The sequence below is a fragment of the Abramis brama genome, assembly GCF_963993115.1.
Source record: "Abramis brama genome assembly, chromosome: 9".
Taxonomy (NCBI): Eukaryota; Metazoa; Chordata; class Actinopteri; order Cypriniformes; family Leuciscidae; genus Abramis; species Abramis brama.
The window spans coordinates 3,961,146-3,984,725 of NC_139971.1; the positions used below are offsets into that span (position 1 = coordinate 3,961,146).

General features: G+C 40.0%; 1 protein-coding gene across 5 annotated transcripts in view; it reads left to right on the top strand.

Moving 5' to 3' along the window:
* Positions 1–6,538: 6,538 nt before the first annotated feature.
* kirrel3b (kirre like nephrin family adhesion molecule 3b) overlaps positions 6,539–23,580 on the top strand; it is a 199,510-nt gene continuing 182,468 nt past the window's right edge. For 4 of the 5 annotated variants that reach the window (XM_084123893.1, XM_084123890.1, XM_084123892.1 and 1 more), the window contains exon 1: positions 6,591–6,966. In XM_084123893.1, the coding sequence (XP_083980019.1) occupies positions 6,924–6,966 (43 nt within the window). In that variant the 5' untranslated portion in view covers positions 6,591–6,923. Of the gene's footprint in view, positions 6,967–23,580 lie in introns of all 5 variants that reach the window. The other variant, XM_084123891.1, reaches the window with a different exon arrangement.

Genomic DNA, 23,580 nt, shown 5'->3' on the forward strand with positions numbered 1-23,580 from the left:
TGATCTGGAGATTCAGAACTCTTTCAGAAGATGTGCAACAGCGCCCCCTACAGTATAACAGTGAAAACATGAATTGCCGCAAATTTCCGTCAATGGTGGGGCACTGTTTTTCTTTTCAGCAAATGGTATTGCGAAGAACACTGAAAATTTTGAGTTAAGTTCCTTTCTACATTGAAATTCTAACAGCCACATAAATGTGTCAAAAGGAAATATACAAGCTCTACATGTGGAGTTTCTTTAAACCAAAAGCTTTGCGCAAAGCCGCAAGAGATTGATCTCAATGCTAGCTGAAGTGTTTTCACATGGGGAAGGAAAGGCAATCAATCTCATTTATGCTGAACTTTCTCACGCCTTCATCTCAACGCTTACATTGTTCCCTCTCTCTACACTCACTGACTTAATGACTGAGAGCTGCAAAGTGACCTTTTGAAACCTACACCCTTAAAAATTACCTGGAACAAAGTAAGCATTAATCTATAAGAAAGAACAGAGCGAGTGAGGAAAGGAAAGTGCGAGTCAGAAGTGTAATTCTGAGCAGGTGAGGTGGACGACCCGGAGGTGTCAATCACATAGTCTCAAAGAAATAATATAAATGTTGAACTTGTTTATTGCAGAGAAACAAACGTCAGAGCGACGTAAGCTAATACATACGGATTCCAGATATTCCACAGAGCATGAAAACCATGACGAATACATGAAATAGATTGAATAAAGTGGTTGGGAAGTGCCATCTGAGCCTTGGCTTGTGGCTCCCGTACCTGACGGTCCAAATGGTAATACTGTCTTTCTATTAGACGTTAAATGAAGTGAAGCCTGTTGTGGAACCTTCCACACCAGAAGGAAAGATTTAAATATGACTGACAGGCCAGTCACACATTGAGTCAAATAAAAAGTGACATGTCTGTTTATGTAGCTTGCGCCTACATATCCATTATGTACCGCAGAAGCCAGTGTGTGTGTGTTGTGGTGATTTCCATTTGTGTCTACAATGTTCAATTAGTTATCATTGGTAAATGCATTAGGTATCATGGACAACCATCTTTGCAGCTTTTTAATCTAGTTTAATGTTAATGCATAACTATTCTATTGTTTGTTGTTAATTAATGTTTGTTCACAATACATTTATACTAACTATTTCCCCGCCATTGATGGAATTTTCCATCAATTATGACTCAACACGTTTGCAATCTCAGGATTGTTATTGTTATTTCAATTATTTCAAGGTTTTAGCCCATTTATTGATAGCAAAAGTATAAAGATGACAGGAGAGTAGAGGGGGTGGCAAGACACAGGCTAGATTGAAACCTGGATCTCCCAAATGAGCACAATAGCTCAATGGTTCTGGAGCAAACACCAGGCCGCAGATCCAAGATTCAATGCAATTCAAATCAAGGCTTCTGTAATATCTCAACTTTACATGATTTGTATCAATACATGTTGATTTCACAGTCAAACCAAAGATGTTCCATGGAGTTCATGTGCATCATATGTATGCACTTCTGCATTTTTATTTTAATTGGATGGTTATTCTTTTGAATATGAGTGTAACTATCCAGCAAGTTTAAACCCCTCTCCACTAAATGGATGATTGACAGGCGAGCAAGGCACTCCTGGGATGGTGCCCAGGACACATCAGAATGCGTTAGCATTTACACATCAAATGTGATGCCGTCACATGCATTTTTGACTACCCTTGAGTGTGGTTTGCGTGATCGGATAACATCTCTATTTAGTAGTGTCCACTTGTAATAACATCCCCAAGGCAGATGTTAATATCAGTTTTTAAACTATGTCCATGTTACACTTCCTATCAATATAGTAATTTGCAAATGCTTGCTTCTCTATGCCATTATATAGTGTGCTGTCAGATTGAATCAATGGCCGAGGTCAAGAGAGGACGCATTAGCATTGACCTTCAGCCCTCACAGCCTTGCTGGATAAATATATATTAGGGATGTTTACTGGTATGTATTCGTCACGAACAATAGGGTATGGGCGTTACATGTTCATGCAGTCGCACGATGAATACATTTAGGGCTCTTTCACACCTACCTTGTTTGGTCCGGATTTTCTGACTTTTCAGTTTGATCCGAATCAAAATTACAGGTGTGAAACCTCCCCTGGACCACGGTCCGGACCAAACAGATGAAATTTGGTCCGACGAAAAGATGTAGTCTTGGTCTGGATCAAACTGAACAAAGGTTTGGTTCGTTTCTAGTGTGAAAGCATTTTCTGTTTGGTTCGGACTTTCAGACCATTTACAGGAAGTAATGGTTCTCGGAGGCAGGGGTGGTAAAAGTACTCAAAAGTTATACTCGAGTAAAAATATATATACCTAAATAAAAAATGTCTCCAGTAAAAGCAGAAAGTCCTCAGTTCAAACATCACTTGAGTAAAAGTACAAACGTATTTAAAACGTACTTAAGTACAGAAAGTAAAAAGTAAATATTCAAATTAACTGTAAAATATCAATAATTAAGCAGATCAATTGTTTTGGGAGTGATATGCAATGTTTATTTGAACAGATGATAAGATTAGATACTGCAATTAAGAATTTGTTAGATTTGCAATCATAAGAGACAATGAAGTACCTTAAAGGGATACTTCACCTCTGGAAAGATGAATGTGTATTTAAAATAGGTCATTCATGTAGAAGAAATGTGAAGAAATTTTTTAATTTGGAGCTTTCTAGACTGAGAAAAGCCAGAAAATGTATTTTTGGCTTATGTGGATGAAAGACAACAACTCCCAGAATGCACTTGCTTCGCTGCCCTAGGAGGCCACACCTACCGGTTAGAGAGCGCAGTTGAAAACAACAAGGCTAGGCTACTATTGAGACTCCGTGATGAGTTTGCCAGGGATTTCGAGATCGCCAAAAATGTCCGGGATTCGGCTTTTGCGTTCTACAGTCGCCATTCATCATGTTTACTGTGGCGAGCAGGACGAGGCTGACGGCCGCGGGAGAACGGCGCGAGGCCAATGGCGTCATTACTGAGACGCGCCGGTCTCATATCTCTCACGGAGGAGCGGGAATTTTCTTAGCAATGGTAAAACGCACATCAACCGATCACTTGTTTAGCGTTCATGTAAACACTACATTTAGATTCACCGATCGGAATGAATTCAGTTAGATTGAAACAAAAGGTGTGCATGTAAACAATGAATGGCGACTGCAGAAAGCAGAAAGCAAATCCCGGATCCCGGACATTTTGAACGATCTCGCCCGCCGGACAAGTCCGGGAAAAAGAGGATGGTAACTCATTCAGCTTTCTCCTACTACTCAGCTTTCTCCACAGAACAAGAGCCTGCTAGCTTAGCTTCCAAAGAAAGACGGCTGACACTGTGTGCATTCTGTGAGTGAGATCCCACCCCCTATGGGCGGGCTGAAAACATGCGGGACAGCTCCTACTACTGGCTGTAGTCTTTAGCCTCTGGCCAGAAAATCCTCCGATGACGCAATATGACGATTTTTGCGTCATCGGAGGATTTTTTCCAGACAAAAAATACATAAATCGCTTGTCTCAGGGGGATATGAGGGTGGAAAGCACGGTAATTCGAAAACACTACAGGTTTTCAGATTGTGCATATTTGTCTGATCTGTCACACAATCTCTGAATTAAATATTAACATAAAAAATGTTGTCACACCGGTGGACAATATTTGGGACTACCACACAAAAAAAGTTAATAAAATGCTAAATAAATAAGGAATTAGAAAGGGACACATTCAGTTTTGAGTTATTCACATATTAAGCAATATAATTATAAGACATTTGACATACATTTTAGAATTTTTTTTTTTTCCACTTTGGATTTGAGTTCACGTCAGCCACCCTAATACAAAGCTTAATGCTAAATCCTGAAGTATCCCTTTAAAGTAAACTTTGTCTTTAATATTGTAGTGGAGTAAGAGTGAAAGTAGATGCAAATAAAACATACTCAGGTAAAGTACAGATACCCGAAAAAAAATACTTAAGTAAAGTAACAAAGTATTTTTACTTCGTTACTTACCACCACTGCTCGCAGGATTGCTTGCAGTGTTCTCCTCCTTTCCTGCCGGTGACCATAAAATGTTCGCACAACGAAGACGTTAATTTGGCGAATATAGTCTCGAGTATAGTTGTTGCTGCAGGGAGTAATGCCGTAATAATAACAGTATAGTGGCAACGATATGCATCTGTTCATTCATTCTTGTCAAAGTTACCCGCCGAATTGACAACACGCTGACGTCAGACGCACGTCCGTTTACAAACCAATCAATGTCAAGATGCAGCCCACACAGATGATGACGACAGGACGCAAGTACGTCATGTAACGTTCTTTAGTGCGCTCGCATAATTGCAATGTTAAACCAAACCAAAATTAACCGAATGTATAAAATGCATCAAAACATGAACTTTGGTTCGGACCTTGGTGCAGACTTTCAAACCAGTCTACCAGTAAAAAGCGCAGAAGAAGAGACGATCACTCAATATGTTTACATCTCTCAACCAGTGTTTTAAAACACTGTGGAAAGATAAACAGCTTGAGAATAATATCTCACTTGGTATTACATTTACCTCATTTGCATTTAGTGTTGACAGCAGGTTAGTTCACTAGAGAAATGAACTCCAGAGAGAAGCATTTCGTGTGTGCATTATATTAGCCTATTCATTATATTTACTTAACCTGTTAGTAATGTCTTGATTATTTAATGTGTTTAAATAAATTTGTCAAGAAAATAAGTTATGACAGCGTACAGTTTACAAACTGTGTAAATTATTATATTTCAAAAATGAATTGGAGTAGAAAATTCATTTTATAATTAGATTTTGAAGTTAATACAAAACCTGCCTTATGTGAAATTTACAGTACATTTTTTGTTTGTTTGTTTGTTTTGATTGTTAAAAAATCAAAGTGTTGATTGTTATATCTAAGAATAAAACAACTAAATTTAATAATTTGTTGTTAATTGTAACCTTTAATATTAAAGTAATGTGTAATTAAGGGCTCCCCATAAAGTGTACAGCATTAGCTAACTGTAGATTTTTTATTTTGTTTATTTGTTTTTTTTATCATTAAGAACACTTTAATTATAATTCATTTAAACACATATAAGCATTTTTTTGTAAAAAAAAAAAAAAAAAAACTGTTTTCAGTTTTTTTTCTCCCTGCTGTACCGAACGTGACTTCGATACCGAGGTACGTACCGAACCGCCATGTTTGTGTACCGTTACACCCCTAATACGTATGTATTTGTGTACTGTAGCTTGCAAAACAAGTGGTTGAATGTATATGTATGAGAACACGTGCTCCATGTGCACACACAGTCCCGGTTTTCAGCTAAACAGAATTAGACACAGGGAACCGTTCTACTTGTTTTAGTTTAGTTATTCTAAAATACCACTGAAAGACTTCAAAAGAGAGGAATTATCGAGAAATCAGGTGATTAAAAGTATTCTCATGAAATATTGATCCTCGGCTTTTTGTGCTTCAGTCAGATGGAGCAATCCATGGGCATTTTCTGGTTTGAAACCTGCTCAAATAAAATGATTGATTGTTTAAGCTAACAAGATCTTACAAAGTAAACGTTCAACTTGACTCAAACAGCACATCTTTTACTTAACTGCCAGATTGTCATCGCCTTGCATATTTCATGAGTGTATCAAAAAGAAAGATATATAGTTGTTTTTGTAGTTGTAAAACAAGTTTGTTTAAAAGATAGAACATAGAACCACTTTTATAATTGGCTAAACACTCACACGCACACACACACTCACACACACACACACACACACACACACACACACACACACACACACACACACACACACACACACACACACACACACACACTTAGTTTCACTTAGTGGCTGCCATAAACTAAAATTATTACCTCTAAATAATTCACACAAACTATGTAGGCTATTCCTTGACCATTTTGTTCTTTTCCTGTTGTTTTACTGAATAAATGCACCAGGCCTTCTTTTCTGTAGAAGAGAAGAGAGGGAGTAGAGGGGAAATGCATCATGCAATATTTAATGTGTAAAACAGTCTTGTTAGCAAGCCATGCATTAGTGAGATTAACAACTTCTACATTAGTGGGCAATAAATGATGAGTCTGAATTCTGTTTTACTCATTTAGAAAAGAGGAGCTAATAAGGTTCCATCTCTGTGTTCTTTTAGACAAGTGCAAACAGACTCTTGACTCTGCAAGTCTGGTTCAACTTGAAATCTTTTATTCTGGCCAGAACCAGCATTTAGACAGAACGAGATGATTGACATGCAAAGCAACCAATCACAGCTCATTTGATTATTAGACATGTGGATGGTCCCTTTTCACTCAGGATGTCCTTTCTTTCTTTCTTTCTTTCTTTCTTTCTTTCTTTCTTTCTTTCTTTCTTTCTTTCTTTCTTTCTGTCCCAGTTCCCAAAGGTTAGCTCTGATTCCCAGCCTCTTGCTAGACCAGCGCTGCTCCGCTTGATCGGGTGGGCGGGCCTTGTGTGCAGCCGGCCCCCTCCTCCACTGAGAGAAAGAGCAAGGGAGGAGGAGGGAGGAGTGAGAAAGAGAGAGAGAGGCAGACTGACTCTTTGAGCCGGAGAATGGAAGAGCAGTGTGTGTGTGTGAGAGCAACAGAGAGAGAGAGAGCATGAGTACTCTGAGTTTATGAGAGCGCCTGCACACGCATCATCAGAACAGAGTCACTTCAGTTACCGTAGGACAACACAGCAGATTGTTATCACAGCCCACTGAGAAAGAGAGCGAACAAGGGAACACAAGAAGAAAGAGATTGACAGAGAGCCTTTCTTCATTAAGAGAGCACATCGGGGGACTGACAATAGCAGCCAGCCAGAAGAGTGGTGCGCCGGTGTGTGTGTGCGTGAACTTTCCCAGCCTGACTTCCACTCGGTGCCCAAGAGGTCACCACCCCTGCGAAGTGCCGAGATGATCCCGGAGGTCTTTCTGATCTTGTGGCTGACGGGTCACGGTAAGCTGCCTGGTCTCCTCGTCTCCGCTGTGTTGTGTCCTGTGTCAGTGTTGCGAGATGGGAATGTCTGGGAGTTGAACTGGAGTCTTGAGCTCGGAGGTTTCGGCTGTGAAACCCAGAGTTTGTGTCTAACAGTTTGAAGTAGTTGCATGGCATCTTGTTTGTCTGTCATACAAGTTTCATTGAACACCCAGATCTTGGTTGCTTGTGAGGTCAGGCTATTGACCGAAGGCACGTCAAAGGATGTTCAACTCGTGCACCGGCGAGCAAACACATCGCACTTGATTATTCTTAGACGGTCTCGGAGTCTGTAAACAGTCGGCTTAGCATCGGCTGACGGATGTTTCCGCTGCTTGCCGCCAGGTGGTTGTCTTTGAAAAACAATTGGATTGAATTGGAGACTGCCGCGGAGACCCCTCAGAGCGTTTCCCGGGCTCTCTCGTACGCGTCCTCCGCGAGCAGCTGAGAGGGGAGGCAGTGACTCGCCAGCGCTAGATAGATTGAGTTGATTGTCTTCCTCTGCAGCGACCGGTGACCCAGAAAAGGAAGTTCAAATAAAGCCGAAAGCCCCGGGACTTTATTTGAAGCCCCTTGTGCGGGAAACTACCAGCACTGGCTGCATCACAAAGAGTTTGTTTGGGTTTAGAAAGCACAAAGTCCTCGGACTTTAATGGAATCATCTTAGGCTACAGAGTTTCAGTTATTTTTAAGTACAACTAGAGAATTTCTTCTGCATCTCCTAAGCTGTCTCTCTCTCTCTCTCCCTCAAAGTCTCTTTTTTGCCCTTCACGGTTATCACACAGCGTACGCAAATCAAAGCCGAGCCGAGTTAGCAGAGCAAACTTAATGACCTGCTTATCACTCAACTTGTTTCCTCACTCCAACCCTCATTAAATTGTTGCAAATACTGTACCCTTCACTCACGATCTGATGGCAAGAGCAGCATGTTCACATAACCCACAGTGTTAATATATAACTTCACACATGAAAACAGGGAGAGAGTGTGGAACTGCTTTGAGGATGACAGTGGGAGTGAAGTAACAGCGCTCCGTTTCTTGTTTAGTAGATCATGCCTCGGGAGGCTGTCAGCTTTATGATCTAGTTTTATAGCAGCGTTAGCTATGTGTCCAGCGAATAGGCTTTCTTTTTTTTTCATTGTGGATGGTTTTAGAAGATGGGGCAACACTAGCGTTCATCATTTGATGACATCTTTCATGAAAACACTTAAAATCCTCATGCTGTTCTTGTCAGAAAGTTGGCATAACAAACTGTCCATGTATCAAACATGTTAAATTATTATGATGAATTGATTTTTTTTAATGAATTTATGAAAAGAAAAGCTCATAACCCTTTGAAATCATCATTAAAAAGATCATAATTATGGAGGTCTTAATGCAACATGCTAACAATACACAGTTACCGCCAATAGAAATGCAGTCAGACAGTCTGTCTGATCTCCTTCCCGTCTAACTCTTTAAAGCTCTCAGCACATAAAGCATCACGCACCAGGCAAAGTCGGCTTGTTTTGCTTTGCTGTGCAGTTGAGCTGAGCTAGGTATTGTGGTTGTAAAAAATAAAAGCAAAACAGGCAGGTAAACAAGATAACAACAGGCGTTCTTGTCGCCCCGCTCTGCCCCTGGGGATGGCAGGTTCCCCAAAGCTAGATTGTGTTCTACACATTATTGCTGTTTATGGAGCTAACCAGTGTCAGCAGAAATAAATATATTAGAAAAGGTCCTGGAGAAAAACAAGTCTTTTATTTAGGGGAGAAAAAGAAGGATGAGGAGAGACGTATGCGTGTGTGAGAGGTTGACAAAAAGTCCAATAGCGGCGCTTGGAGCTTAGAAAGTCTGTATTGAGTTTTTGTCAAGAGTTGAGGGTATATGTAGGGCACTTTCCCTCCCTCACACACACACACACACACACACACACACCAGGTGACAAGCCCTAACTGATGGCACACAGTCGGGCAGAAGCTCACCCTTGTGCAGCACAGAAAGCTGTCGCACCACAGGCAAACCTTCTGTCCAAGAGCTTCTCTCTCTCTCTACATCTTTTTTTCTTGCTCTCTTAGTCATAGTTTGTTCATTTTCTGAGAGACAGCACTTTTTCTAGCTTCTCTATCTGTCCACTTTTGTTCCATTTCTCTTTTCTAACACGTCCCTCGGATGAAAATGTTGCTTCTCGCCATATCTGTTTTCCTTCACTGGCCGTGTCAGAAGGGAAATCAGGGTTTTTCATGGAATTTTTGTGGAAAAGCACGTTTCATCACTGAAAAGTCCTCTACTTAATCAGTATTTTCGTCTCATTTCTCATTAAAAATATGCAAAAATCCTTAGAACAAGATGAAATTGCTTGAAAATCTAAATTGCTTGAGATGATGAGACTTGTTTTTTGGAGAATATATCTTGAACTGGGTTAATTTATCTTACCCCACTGGCATTCATTTCTTGTTTTAATCATAAACCTCATAAATGTGTTATTATATTTATGCTTAAAACAAGAAAAAGAAAATTGCCAGAGGGTTAAGAAAAGTGTCTAAACTTACTTCTATATATATTTTCTGAAAACATGACTTATTATCTTGTGAAACAATGCTATATATATGTGAAATTGCACTTTTCATCTAAAGTAAATATTTCTAGAAGATAAATTACTTGATCAAAATGTTGTGAGACTTTTTGAAAGAATACTTTGAATTGAGTTTATCTCACCCCCATTCGCATTGTTTTAATCATAAACCTCCAGATATGATATTAGATTTATGTTTAGAAAACAACAACTATTTCCAGTGGGTTAAGAAAAGTAACTAAACTTAATTATAGATAGATTTATTTAAAACAAGTATATATGTTCATATGTTCATAAGTATATATGTTCACACACCGTGGAATTCTCTTGCATCTGTCCACTTTTATTCCATCCGATACTTTTCTCAGTAACTGTATTCTGTCACTGCCTGTGTCACAAGGGAAATCAGTGTTTTTTTAATGGCATTTCAGCAAAACATCATAAAAAAGGTCTTTTAATATACGCTCGTCTCTCCCATCCAATACTCTGTTGCAGGACTCAACGTTATAGAGTGTCTCATTACACATTATTCAGCTTTCCTCTTCCCCTGTCGTGCTCAAGTCCACTGGGGGCAGTGTGACATAGATCTGTGGACCGTCTATGTCTATCCATATTCCTCTTGTCCTCCATCACTCTCTCCCTCCCCCGCCATCCTCTCCTAACCGCTGCCGTCTTGTTCTGATAGATGAGGCAAATGCTCTTCAGGAGCGTCTGGTGTTAAGTCCCCACGCAGCCAAGGGCGTAAGCTGTGTCTTAACCCTAGAAAGCAGGTCTTAGTGTCTCTCTCTCTCTCTCTCTCTCGTTCACTAAGCCGCACCTCACCAGGCTGGTAATTAAAATGTCACTTTTGGCTGTTTTCAGGCCAAATCTCGGCTGCCTTATACACGCATAAAAGGAATCTCAGTGTGTTTCATTTTAAAATGTGGAACAATTTTTTCCCTGGTCAGACTTTGCAAATCATCACAAATCCTTTTTCAACATGGATGTGGACCAAATCCGATCAAATGTAATGGATTTTTACATCTCAGTAATATTTCAGGTTTAATTAATTTCAAATTTCTACATGACATTCCGGTTTCTTCTTTGGCGGACCATTTTTTTAATCCTTGGATTAAGCCGTTTTGTGTGCCAGCGATGGTTAACATAAACGACATAAACGCACAGTCATCACGGACAGTAAACACGTATCAGTATTCTTCTGTCCTTCTTGCTGTCATTCTTTATCGACAACCAAAGCTAAAGAGCTGACACCGGCTCTGCCTACGGATACAAGTGTGAGTCGCTGAGCTGTGACCACCTACTGTTATTTTGTCTGTGACGTCCGACCCCTTTAATGTGGTCCACAAGGCGGTAACACCTTCCCTGGCCACATTAGCCCACTCCCACTCTCAAGTGAACACTGACGACTGCATTTCCCAGAGAGAGGGAGGTTATTTTCTAGAAGTAATAGTACAGTATTCCGGATGGAAATAGAGATAGAACACATTTTATATTTCATACATTCATGTTTTTGTTTCTTTTTTCATTTAAGGTTTCACTGATCAGAAAGGGTATTAGATTGTAGGGGTTTCACGAATATGGAAAAACTGTTAAAATCGAGGAATTTAAAAAAAATTGATTTCCATGCAGGCCTGAGAGAAAAAAATCATTGAAATGTCTGAAGTGAATATAATTGTATTTACATTATAGTTGTTATTATAATATCATAGTAGTTAACATTAAATGTCAGGATTTTCTTTTTTTATATGTAATAAGCATGAACAACTGGAAAAGTAACAAAAAAACATTGGTCCAAAAGAGTGGGAGAAAATCCAAAATCTAAGAAATATGATCTGCTGTAGAATATGTGTATATTTTTTTTTCATGTTTAAAACAGAATTCATTGGAAATCGAGAGAGAGGTTGTTTGTATCTCCTCAGATTCAGGTCAAGAGAAGATGGCCGTTAATTTGGCCTTGATTCTTGAAATCCAGTGAGAGCAGCTTTGCTGACAAGCTCTGTGCATAAACAAGATGTGTTTACTGGACTTTATTAAGCTGAACCAATGAAATCTGTGCTTTTAACCACAGTAGCAGAAACCAATCCCGCCACCCCCCACCCTTCATCTCCATCATCCTCTCCCACACCCCTGACCTGTGCCCACCCTGCGCCCTCCGTGCTTATGAAACCATCCCTGCGGAAATCTCAGGGCTATAGAGCTGAATTGCTGGATTTATCCAAATTGGTGCACTTTTTGAGAAATGGGCATTATGTGGGATTACATGTCTGCTGAGCGTGATGTTGAGTAATTTAACCAGATGCTGCGGCGATCATGAGGTCACCTGTGGGGCTTCCACTCAGCTCTTTCTGTTTATTCAGTAAGGATGAGCAGAGAGCCGGGATGGGAAACGTATCTCTCCATGGACCTATGTTAGGCAGAGAGAGCTTCATAAGGGAACGGAGGGTCAGCCTCCCAGGAAAACCACAAGGATTTTGCTACAGATTATGGCCGAGATTAATGGCGTCTAAATTGCGATCTAATACATGGAATCAACAGCAGGAGAGATCTTGTTCCTGCTTTAGCTGGCTATACTCTGTACTGAGACTACTCACATTGAAATAAAGAAATCACATGTCACATTTGATATCATTATTTTGAGAGGTAAACTAAACTCGTTGTTGGGTCAGTGGGTCAAACTTTGTGGGTCAACCCTGAACAGTACAACCCTAAAAAGTACATCTTTATATGTAATTTCATTTATTTGAAATATTTTTAAAATGTACTGACACATTTACTGACAAGCATTTTTGGTAAGCTAAAATATACTTTAATGTGATTTCTATTGAACCTTGTATGTCATGTATTTGTAATTGATATTTGTAAAAATGAAAATGCAATATATTACATTTAAAATACATTATCTTTAAATGTAATATTAAACAACACATTATAGTTAAAATTATAATCATGTGCATGTTCTTTAGTGTGTTAGTCAATACATCAAAATGTGAAATGATATATGATTTAAAATGTGAAGTTCTAAAAAAGTGTAAGAAATATAGTCACGTAAGTTTGTATTATTATTATTATAATATTATATGATCCGCAAATACAGATATTGTAAAAATATACTTTTAATTAAGTGAACATTTAATGTAATTAAATTAAGCGCAATACTTTGTCATAACAGATTGGCTGGCTGGTTAGTTTGGCTTGTTAGCATGAATGCCTTTGAGATGAACGGGAATGCTAACGGATCAAGCCTTTAATCTGTAATATGGACCTCTTTGGTTGGAAAGGGCAAAAATAGTTTTTTTTTAAATAATATCTCAGGCTATAAATCCCTGGTTCTCCCTCTCATATCTTCTATAGTGTATCCTGTGCTGGCTTGGTGGTAAATAAGAGTAAAAGGCTAACAGGAGTGTAGAGACTCACAGAGGTGTGTAGTGTGGCAGTGTGGAGGAATTGGGTTGCCAATCTGACAATGGCTTGCAATCGCTTTGTTGGGAGTTTCTGGGATGGCGCAATATTACACCTGAATAAATCTGACGGACTCAGTCTTTGTCTCGATCCCTCACTCTCCAGCCCTGCCAGTCTGGCAGTTTCACTTCAGTGTTTTACACGGACAGTTGAGTGACATGCCAGCTTTTTGTGTGTATACTGTATGTGAGTAAATGTGCGTGGTGGTATTGGTGGTGGGCTGCCGTGCAACACCAGATACAGTAGTGAGCCCTAGCAATATAAATGCTAATCAGTCTTTAAACGTGTACACCGGAAATCATAGAAAGACAAGGGAATTGAATGCAAGGTGTGTACCTGATATTTCGCTTATCAAACAGCACTGTCACATTGCAAAAAACAAACAAACATGTACAATAGTGCCTATAAGATGCTACAGATAGTCAGAAGAAGCTTTCATGCAGATGACCGATATGGCATGCTATCTGTGTAGATTATTGATGGACATTGTACTTTGGTTTTGATCTGTTCCAGACAAATATTCTATTCGCAAAACAACATTAAAAGTGAAAATGTGCAGTGGAATCTTTAAAAGTTAAAGCAAGTTTCTGAAAGCTTTCGTCACTTTTTTGGGTCTGTTTGCAGGAATACTAATAGCTGCTATGTTATGTCTAGTTCCTCCAAGCAGAACTCAAACAAGTTTTCAGCTCTCAGCCATGCTAATGCTGCTAATTAGCGTGCCAAAGGAGGGATTACAACCCAGACAGCAGAAGAGACAGCAGCTATGCCTCTTTTTCTTGTTCTCTCTCTCCTTCTTTTTGACTATTTCCTCACTTTGCATTTGTCTATATGGGCGTTATTTCATATTTCTGGCAGGCAAATTAGAATGTTGGTCAATGGAAATGGAGGAATGTTTGATGCTTGTGTCAGAGGAATCGTTCTGTTTGGAGCATGATGTGAATCCCTAAAATAAATGTTCTGTTGTCCTGACTGCATTATGCTTACAACCTACAGAGGGAGCTGTGGAGTGAATCCAGTTAGCTAAAACACACACACATATATATATGTGTGATTATGTTTTTACAGTTGCTAGTATAATGTCTTATATATTGACACTTAGACTTGAGGTCATGACATTTATTCATTGACAGTACATGTGACCAGTAAATAATCTGCCATCAACATATTCTGCCCATCTAAAGACATTCAGCCTTGAATGTGAGAACACGCATTCACCTCAAACATCCTATCAAACGTATACGTTTATGTTTAATTTGATACATGATCGTTCGAACTATCTGGTTATTGACTGCTCCCATAGAGCAAAAGAGGTTTTTTTTTCTTTCTTTTTTTTCAATGCTGAATTCAGTGAACAAGGGACTTGGCTCTCCAAACACCTACGTGTCCTTCATTCTTTTATTTCCAAGCTTTCAGCCTCTGTGTTCTCAGCATTGTTGTGCTGAATATTTTTCACCTCAGATTCTGCTTTGTGCTTTGAGTGTCAGAGTGCTTCCCTGTGAGAGAGTGCAAACAATGTTAGCCACGCTGTAATTAGCCAACGCTTTTTTGTGCATTATGGGCTCTCCTATTTATTTATACGTATTTACAGTGGTATCCTGCGAGCGTCGACTTCAAAGGGAGTTTAATAGTGTGCAGTTATTTCATGCCAGTACGTCGCCTGAAAAAATGCTAATGTGCCATCAGGGTGGCTAAATGATTTGCCATCCTTTCAAACATGCTGGCAGGGGTTTCAATCTGGCCGGCCTCCCTGGCCAGTTGACAGTGGTCTCGGCTCGGTCTCCTGAGGACATTAGTGCAAATCAGAGAGTCGGCCAGGAGGCACTAGCGTGCTGTGCCACCACTTGGCCACGACCCAGCTCCCCACAGCCCTGCCCTTGCCCGCCCGGGAGAGAAACCTACCTCTCCATTTAGGAATCACCACTTAGAATGGATTTAATCAACTCCTCTATGGCTCTTTTGGAGCTTGGCTGAACAGAAAGGGGTTAAAGGCCATGGCCTAGCAGCGTGTCGTCACCTGCATCTAGGCCAACAAGTTGAGCTTGAAACACCACAGACGACAGCCAATGCACCTTTATGAGAGAAATAAAAATAAAAAAAAAATGTGAAGGCCAAGTATGGTAAACTCGGAATTGTCCTCTACATTTTATGTCCCTCTTCCATCCAAGTTAGTGCACACACATTAGGAGTAATGAGTAGTGAATACACACATTGCAAACCGTGGACACACACACCTGGTTAGGTGCCTTGCTCAAGGGCACCTCAGTCATTTACTGCCTGTATTGAGAATAAAACCCACAACCTTCAAATTACCAGTCTGACTCTCTAACCATTAGGCCACGACTGCTCCGTAACTGTCTATATCAGCTGGTGGCAGTAGTCTATATTCGTCATTTAACAAAGGAAACCGAAACTAGGACTGCAAATATACAAACCATAAACAAAAGCAGCTCTCGTTTAGCCTTTTTAATATGAATCATCCGGATCAGTTGGTCCTCACTTTCTTCATTCCAGACGGCCATGTCATTAAGAAAAGTTTTGCTCATGTAAGATGAATATGTAAAAATAAAACAGCCTTATCTTTGTGCACTTTGTTCTCGTTCATCCCTTCCGCTATAATTCTCATGCACTGATTCGCTGAGCTGAACAGCCAATCAGAGTGATCTGTCTCACCGACTGCCCGATGGCTATTCAAAATCCTCAATCGGCCAAAAAAACACAGACGGTGTGGTGTCTGTCAGGAGTTAGTCAGCAGCAATAAAGCACACGAGACAGGAGTAGCGAACTCCCTCCATCTTGTTTACTCATCACTTCCGTTCTCTACACACTTTACGTCATTACACAACAGTTCAAAATAGTAGTCATAACATAATTCACTCATGAACACAACAGACGGGCTCTGACACACAGCAAAAACTAAGCTGACAGACACTCTACAACGGCCTGCTGTTGGCTGACGGCCGACTTGGTGTGTCTCTTATTGGAAATGGGGGCTGGAGGTGAGGTGAGGGTCTACAGTAAGGCCAGTGATAAAGGTGCTTATATTCAGAGATTGGATTAAGAGCAGAGTGCCCCTAAAAGAGAGTGCAGTTTATTGAACCCCTTATCTTAAGTGATAATGTTACCATGAAGAGCAGTATAATAGCAGCAAAGTGGACTGCAGCCATATAAAAGATATAGGACTGAGGCAGAGAGAGAGAGAGAGATGATAGCCTGTAAGTGTGTACGGTCCACACATTATGCACCCAAGCCCGGAGGACTGCTGGGTTAGGGTGTTTTTATGAGGATGTTGAGAGAGAGAGAGAGGATGTAGGGTCACAGGAAGCTCCCCATCAATGATTAAGACTTCAGTTTAACTCACATTTCCTTGAACGAGAGTGAAAGAGGAGCCACGTCACACTGCCAACAACAAATTTAAGGCACGACCACTGGCATTCAGCACCTACGCTTCCAATCTCTTCCAATCAGATTTACGTTTTCTCCCATCTCCTGCCGCCAGTGAATGAATGATGTCCAGTGTGTGTACAAGGTCACTTTTTGTTCCTTGGTGATAAAATAAACTCTCATCCTTCACCAGAACACTGGGACTCAGTGCAATACTCAGAAGAACATCTCAAGACATCACTACTGGGGGGGGGGGGGACATTTTTTTTTTTTCTGAAATCTGACTACCATTAAAACTTTTTATATTGCCATTGCATGAGTATGAATACTGTGGATAATATGTGATAGTAAATGCATATGGCCAACTACTTTCCATCTGTAAGCCTTTCTCTGGACTGCGGAGGAAAGACAAGAGGGAAGGAGATGGGGGTAAAGAAAGAAAACAAAATAAAAAGTATTTTAGGTGAAAAAGAACGCATTGTTTTGAGATGTTTAGGAAAGTAAAGCATTCCTGTTTTCAAGTAAGACTCAGGGGGATTTATTCCCATTCACATCCTGTGTTATCTAATTGTTGTCTGATTAGGAACATCAACTCACAATACCTCAGAAGGTAAACAAAGTTATTGCCTCAGAAAGCTGGAAATGCTCAAAAGGAATGGGATTGTTGCTACAAATGAAAGGTAACTGTAAACTGCCTAGGTAATCCTTACCGCCGACATGCCTGTCTGTTTGTGTGCCAGTTCATCGTATGGTATTTATATTACTAAGATTATTTTTTTCTCTCATATTCAATCTTAATACAAAAAAGCCTCTAGAGACTGTATACTGTAAGCAGGGCTTGACATTAACACCCGTCAACCTTCCAACCTGCCAAATGCGGCTGGATTTCAGCAGTGGTGTCACTCCTACTAGCCACTTTGGCAGCTTGAATTCTATATAATGTATCCATTTTTAAATTGCAGTCTTTTAAAAGGCATCTGAAATAATAAAACAATATAGTATCTTAAATAAACTAAGTGAAATATCTGATTTGCTTCCAATTCTCATTTTCCTCAGGATGGATGCATGGATTCTCGCTCTCTCATCTGTCCGACCGCAAGTGGCACACAAACCTGCCTCCCCTCACTCACTTGTTTTATTTGCTCTGGATGAATATTGTTGGTGGTACAGGGCTTGTGTTTGGGTATGGGATTGCGCGTATTGCTCATAAACAGTCAAATTCACACAAAACAATGACAAAATGCCACTCTTGGCAAGTATTCACATAAACACAGTCTACTATGTTTTAAGTGAAATGAAACAGTTGAGAAAGAAAACGCATGTGTAACAGTATAATGGATCCAGGAGTCATGTTTTTATGAGAAAGTAATGAGAAAGTTGTCAGTGACCAGCAACCCCAAGTTCTCAAAATGACATTTCATGTCATCTTTGTGCTGATATTGAGAATTTGTAAAGACTTTATATAAGGAAAGAAGTACTTTCATAACACAAAGCTTGTCTATCTCTGATGTTTTGATGGACTGTCTGGCTGTAGTATATTGGAAGGTCTGGATTGGCTCAATACCATCTCAGGTTTCATCAATGGACGAAGCAAGTGTTAATGGTTTGCGATGTAATATATTTGTCCACCAAGTCAAGCCATTCCACCCTTTCTCTCTGAAATGCCATCTGAATCTATGTATACTCCTATTTATAGCTTTATTATATAAAGAACTTGACATAGAATTTACAGTGATACTTAATTATCAGTACCAACCGCATAAATGGCATATAAAAACACATATCACCTTAGACAACAACCATGTCCTTCTCTATTATATTGTGTTAAACGAATCAGACCTTTCTGCCTCTCAGGCAGAATATACTATACATACACAGATAAAGACACACACTCTTGAAGTGCTAGAGAGCACATTGAAGTGTCAGAGACAAAAGCGACTTTCAGGCCTTCTGCCTCCTGCGTTTGAAGGTTGCCAAACAAGTGACTTTCATCTTGTAAACCAGCAGACAAGGCCAACAAAGGCAGAGAACACTTCTAGCATCATGCATGTGGGATGAGAGGGGAAAAGAGAAGGAAAACGAATGAGAGAGACAGACAGAATTATGGGGTCTTTTCATGCCCGAGCCCTTTATGGTGTCCTCAGTGAAAATGCCATCTACTTCATAGTCCTTTCCATCACCTCTGTCTCGCTCATCACTCTGCCTCCGCTGAGGTGAAAATGGAAAAACCGACTCCATCAAAGGCCTCGGGTGCAATTAAGGGGGCAAGAGAACCGGCCACGTGCAGGACAGGGGCGGCACCCTGATGTTCCTCAGCTCTAATGAGAGGTGATGATGAATAGAAAATATGAGCAAACTGAGCCTCAATTCTCTCAACTGAGAAAGTAAAGCACTCAGAGTTTGAAAATGTATTCCTTGTAATTTGATGTCTGGCTGTCAGAGTCGTGGCCTAGCGGTTATTGCAATGCGGGCGGCATGAGTTTGAGTGATGATTGCATCATTTCCTGTCCTCCCTCTGCTGTACCAGTCAATACAAAGTGAGAAAAGGGTGTTTTTATCTGTTGCAATGTCTTTTTTGTGACACGCAACAATTTTACTTGGTTTTCAATGCCTCACCCATTGATCCAAAATCCTGCTCCATTGAACTGGATATTAAACATCAAATATGTTCATACCGGATTCGATTGTGATACATCAAGTAGAAATACTTCAGTGTCAACAGACCAATCACTTGTCACCTGAAAAATTGTATAGGACAATCCTGAATTGATTATCCTTTTGGGTATAACCAAGTGACAATCCTTAAACCAGAGAGCAAAGAGATAAACAAAATAAACAAGGAAGATCAACAGTTTAAGATTTAGCTTTTGAAAGACGTAGGTTTGCGGAGGGATGAGGCAACAAAGAGATGAAAGTAGGCAAGAGGAAAACAGAGAGAGAAAGAGAGATGGACTGGTATCTATGGCTGGTGGAATTCTCTGAGCTGAATTAATGATGTGGCAACAGAAGAGCCAGGCCCAGTGGAGACCTGAACCAGATTTCAACCTGAGGTCCCTGGAGCTGGGAGCCACTCAGCACGACAGAGGAATGGGCCGCGGCGTCATAAACTAGCCCTGAGCGGGACCGCCGGGACCCTTTTCATCCCCGCGCTTGCTCTAGTGCTCCCCTGCTCCAAAATTATGTAGGACATGGATGGGGACAGAACAGAGTGTGTGTGTGTGTTTGGGTAGCTGGCATTTATCTTAGCTAGAGGTGACTCTGTTCCAAAGCCTAGTGAACTGCTTTGTTGTCTACGGTCTTTATAGGCAGCATCCTGACTGGATTAGAACCTTAAAGGGATAGTTCACCCAACAATTTTTAATTCTGTCAGCATTTGCCTACAATAAAGTTGTTCCAAACCTTTATGGATTTATTTCCTCTGCTGAACACAAACAAAGATATTCTGAACAATGTTTGTAATCGAACAGTTTATGGGACCCCCATTTGTCAATGGGACACATCAACTGTTTGATGTATGCAAATATGGGTAAATAATCTCAGCTGGAAATGGCTCTGTTCCAAAACCTAGTGAGTTGTTTAGTCTGCTAACATAGACAGCTGCCTTCTAAGAGTCAAACCTCATAAGTGACTGAGACTCATCTCACAATTAGTTTTGCATTAGCATGTAGATAAATCTAATAACTTCCAACCCACTCTCATGAGAACTATTTTACAAGGTGGAGCTTCTGTATGAATTTGTACAATGTGATTTGTGTGGAAACATACAATAAAAAGTAAGAATAAAGATCCATCCCTAAAACCTAACCATCAGTGGCCTGTAAGCAGATCGTACGAGAACATATAATGAGATTATTCAAATACTAGAGCCACCATTCATAGCAACACGAGTGAACCATCTTGGGAATTATACAGTCTTTGGTCTCAGCCACCATATTATTATTTATTATTTACCTTTATTTTACCAGGAAGTCTCATTGAGATTAAACTCTTTTACAAGAGAGACCTGGCCAAGGTAGCAGCCATACAGTTAGACAACATGTTAAAATACAACAAATACAAAATAAAAAAGAAATATTAGAACATAGTATCCTCTCAACAAAAACAATCACAAGCCTTTTTAATATTTGTATTAGTATTATTATTATAACTGAGAACAGTGCATTCTGGGAGTTTTATAATTGGGCTGAAAGAAGGAATATAATTATTCTGCCAACTTTTTTATTCCACATCAGATATGCACCTATAGTGTCTTAAAATGCAGTCTAGGTAGGCAGCTCACCTCACAAAAGAGGCAGAATGTTCCATCATTCTAAAAAAAAAAAAAAAGTTCAATAAATTAGTACAATAGACCGCAGTGAGACACAGACTCTGGGAAGATAAAGCAGGGGAAATAAATGAACATGATGAAAAAGTCAGGGGGATATAGCATGGGGAAGTGAGAGATGAAAAGATCGGGTGTTGGAGACTCGACTATCACAGAGGAAAATTAACCACTTTGTTCAAGGGAAATGCATTTTTGTTCCCGACAATGCTTATAATGAAAATGGAGCAAAAATCAGTCCACATAACTCATCCCCTGCTTTCCTCCGCAAACATCCCTCGCTCAGAGGAAGGCACGCTCCACTAGTATGACTGCGGCTGGAGAAAGCCTGCGAGCATATGTCATTAAAATGCTTAGACAAGTGGAAGAGAGCAGGGGAGATGGCAGTGAAAGGGAGGGCAGAAGACATTACGTCGGTGAGGGGCTGTCAGACAGAATCAGTCTCCAGACCTCCTGCAGTATTTACAGGTCAGAAGAGGAGAGGGACCCCCACATGTGCAACACAAGCTTCTCCTAAGATGAGAGAGAAAGATGGATAGAACAGGGGAGGACAGGAAAAGAGCTGGCCAACTTGCCACTGACAGGTGTGAGTATTGTTGAATGTACTCTAATTGAATGAGAGACGGGCTGCGGGTGAAACGGGTCAGAGATACACCTGTCGCTCGCTGCCAGTGTCGACGGGTCAAGCGCTTTAGCTGTGAACGCCGGACAATTAGGCGCAAATAATTGTTCACCTAAATGCAATGACTAAAGGGTCTCCAGGGGTCTGTTTTAATATTTAATGACCTTACATTTACTGCAGTGCAGCTGCGTGTAATTGAACGCATTGTGTTTTGGAACAACAGATCATGGATCCAACGGGATGGGATGCACAATGACAAGGATATTTTAAGGACATATTAACGTCTTCTAAAACAATATCAGCTCACTCGATGGAAAACGTTATTGTCCGTAGCTCTTTTTTTTCTCAGTTGTTTCTCCTGCAATTCCTTTGTAAAAAATAAAAGTAGACACAAACGAGACAGTTGTTGGCATAAGAGTACAGAGCTATCAGATGAATAGCAGGAGAAACACTTCTGATCAAGAAAAGGAAAATCCATCATCATGTATTCCAAAATAAAAGTCCTCTTCCGGCTAAATATTATGTATGATCAAATGTTGTAACATAAACAAAATCAGAAAATATGCAGACATATGCAAAACGGTTCCAACTAGTACAGTTGAATATATTTATCTTAGAAGAATTTGATGAAAAATGTAGAGATCACTGACTTTTGACTGCAGACCGTATCCTGGCAAATCCAAGCACAGTTTGAGACATGGATTCCTCTGAAACTCTAGTAGAGTTGCATGTAAGATTACTGAGTTCCTTATCCTTATCCTTTTTTTTTTTTTTTTTTTTCTCAGGAGAAACATCTGATGCAAAATACCTCAGCAAGTCTTTTGTCTGGGAAAATCAAGTGATTATTTGTGATTTTACAATGGGCAATAATGTGTCATGTGACTGTACTTTAGTTGTAGGCTGCGGTTTTAAGCCTTTCACATGACTTGCGTCAGGATTGTGCGCTAAAAACAAGCATCACGAGTGCTTTGACCTCAACAGTAAAAGTCCAGATAGCATCATTTGGTAGCAGGAAAACGAGAAGTGTACATAGTAAACGGCGAAAGCACGTATTTCAGCTTTAGGCAAGTGCTTTGATACATCACAGAGAGAAAAACAGGACTCGCTGGGTGGGTTTACGGAACTTTTCCGTCTCTGGATGCTCTTTTTGAATTTCAATTACTGGAAATAATCCAGGCTGTAAAACAACCAACTCCACAGCAAAGAACCTCAAGGTGCTTTAAAAGACCTTTATGTGAGAACTGATGGTGGAACAATTGAAGATATTCCCAATAAATCTCTGCTTACTGAATCATTTCTTATATTTGCATTAACGCTATGTTAAATTGAGAGGAACGAAGAGCGAGGGGTGATAAAAGAGAGAGTGAATGAGCTGATGGGAAGGAGCAGAAGCAGAAACAGGGTTTGTACGCGTGTGTATGACAAGGCTCTCTGCGGAAACACAACACGAGGAAAGGTGCCACTGTGAGTTTGTCACGGACAGCGTAAACTTGTGGAGTGAGGGAGAAAAGAAAAGAGGGAGAGAGAGAAAGAGAGAGAGAATTTCCCGGGGCTCTGAGACACTGTCATTCTGATTAAGTCACGCAGAGCAGAAAAGGAGAGCTGGGAAATCAAATCAGTGCAACACCGCAGAACGCATGTGGCGAAACATGGAAAAAACAACCGCGGAAAGGGAGATAAAAGGATGAAACCAACACCACCGAGTCAGTGCACAGATATGGACTTCTGTCATATAGGAGGTCTTGCTGAGGTCTCTGCAGACTGTCGTTGTCTTGCCCTATAACCTGACTTTCACCTTCAGCTGTCAGACGCCTGTCTAACACTTTCAAAAGACTTCCCAGAAATGTAATGGTGGATAAAGCTCTACTGAATCTCCTTGCACATTTCTGGTTAAATTAAGTAACTATGTGTATATATATATATATATATATATATATATATATATATATATATATATATATATATATATATATATATATATATATATATATGATACATGGTATATATCTTGTGGGATGTAAATTACTCACAATTCAGACATTTTACAGATTTCATTTTTTCCAGGCATAAAAGCCAATATCTGCTGTGTGAGAAAAAAATACAAATAAATGCAGTATTACATTATTGAACATGTTTCCAAAATCAGCTTATTGGCTTTTGCTACCACATTAACATCAAACCAAATGATTAAAATATTATCTGAAAAATATTTACTTTGTATTAAGTTAACAGTGCATTTTTTTTACATATTAGAGTAGGC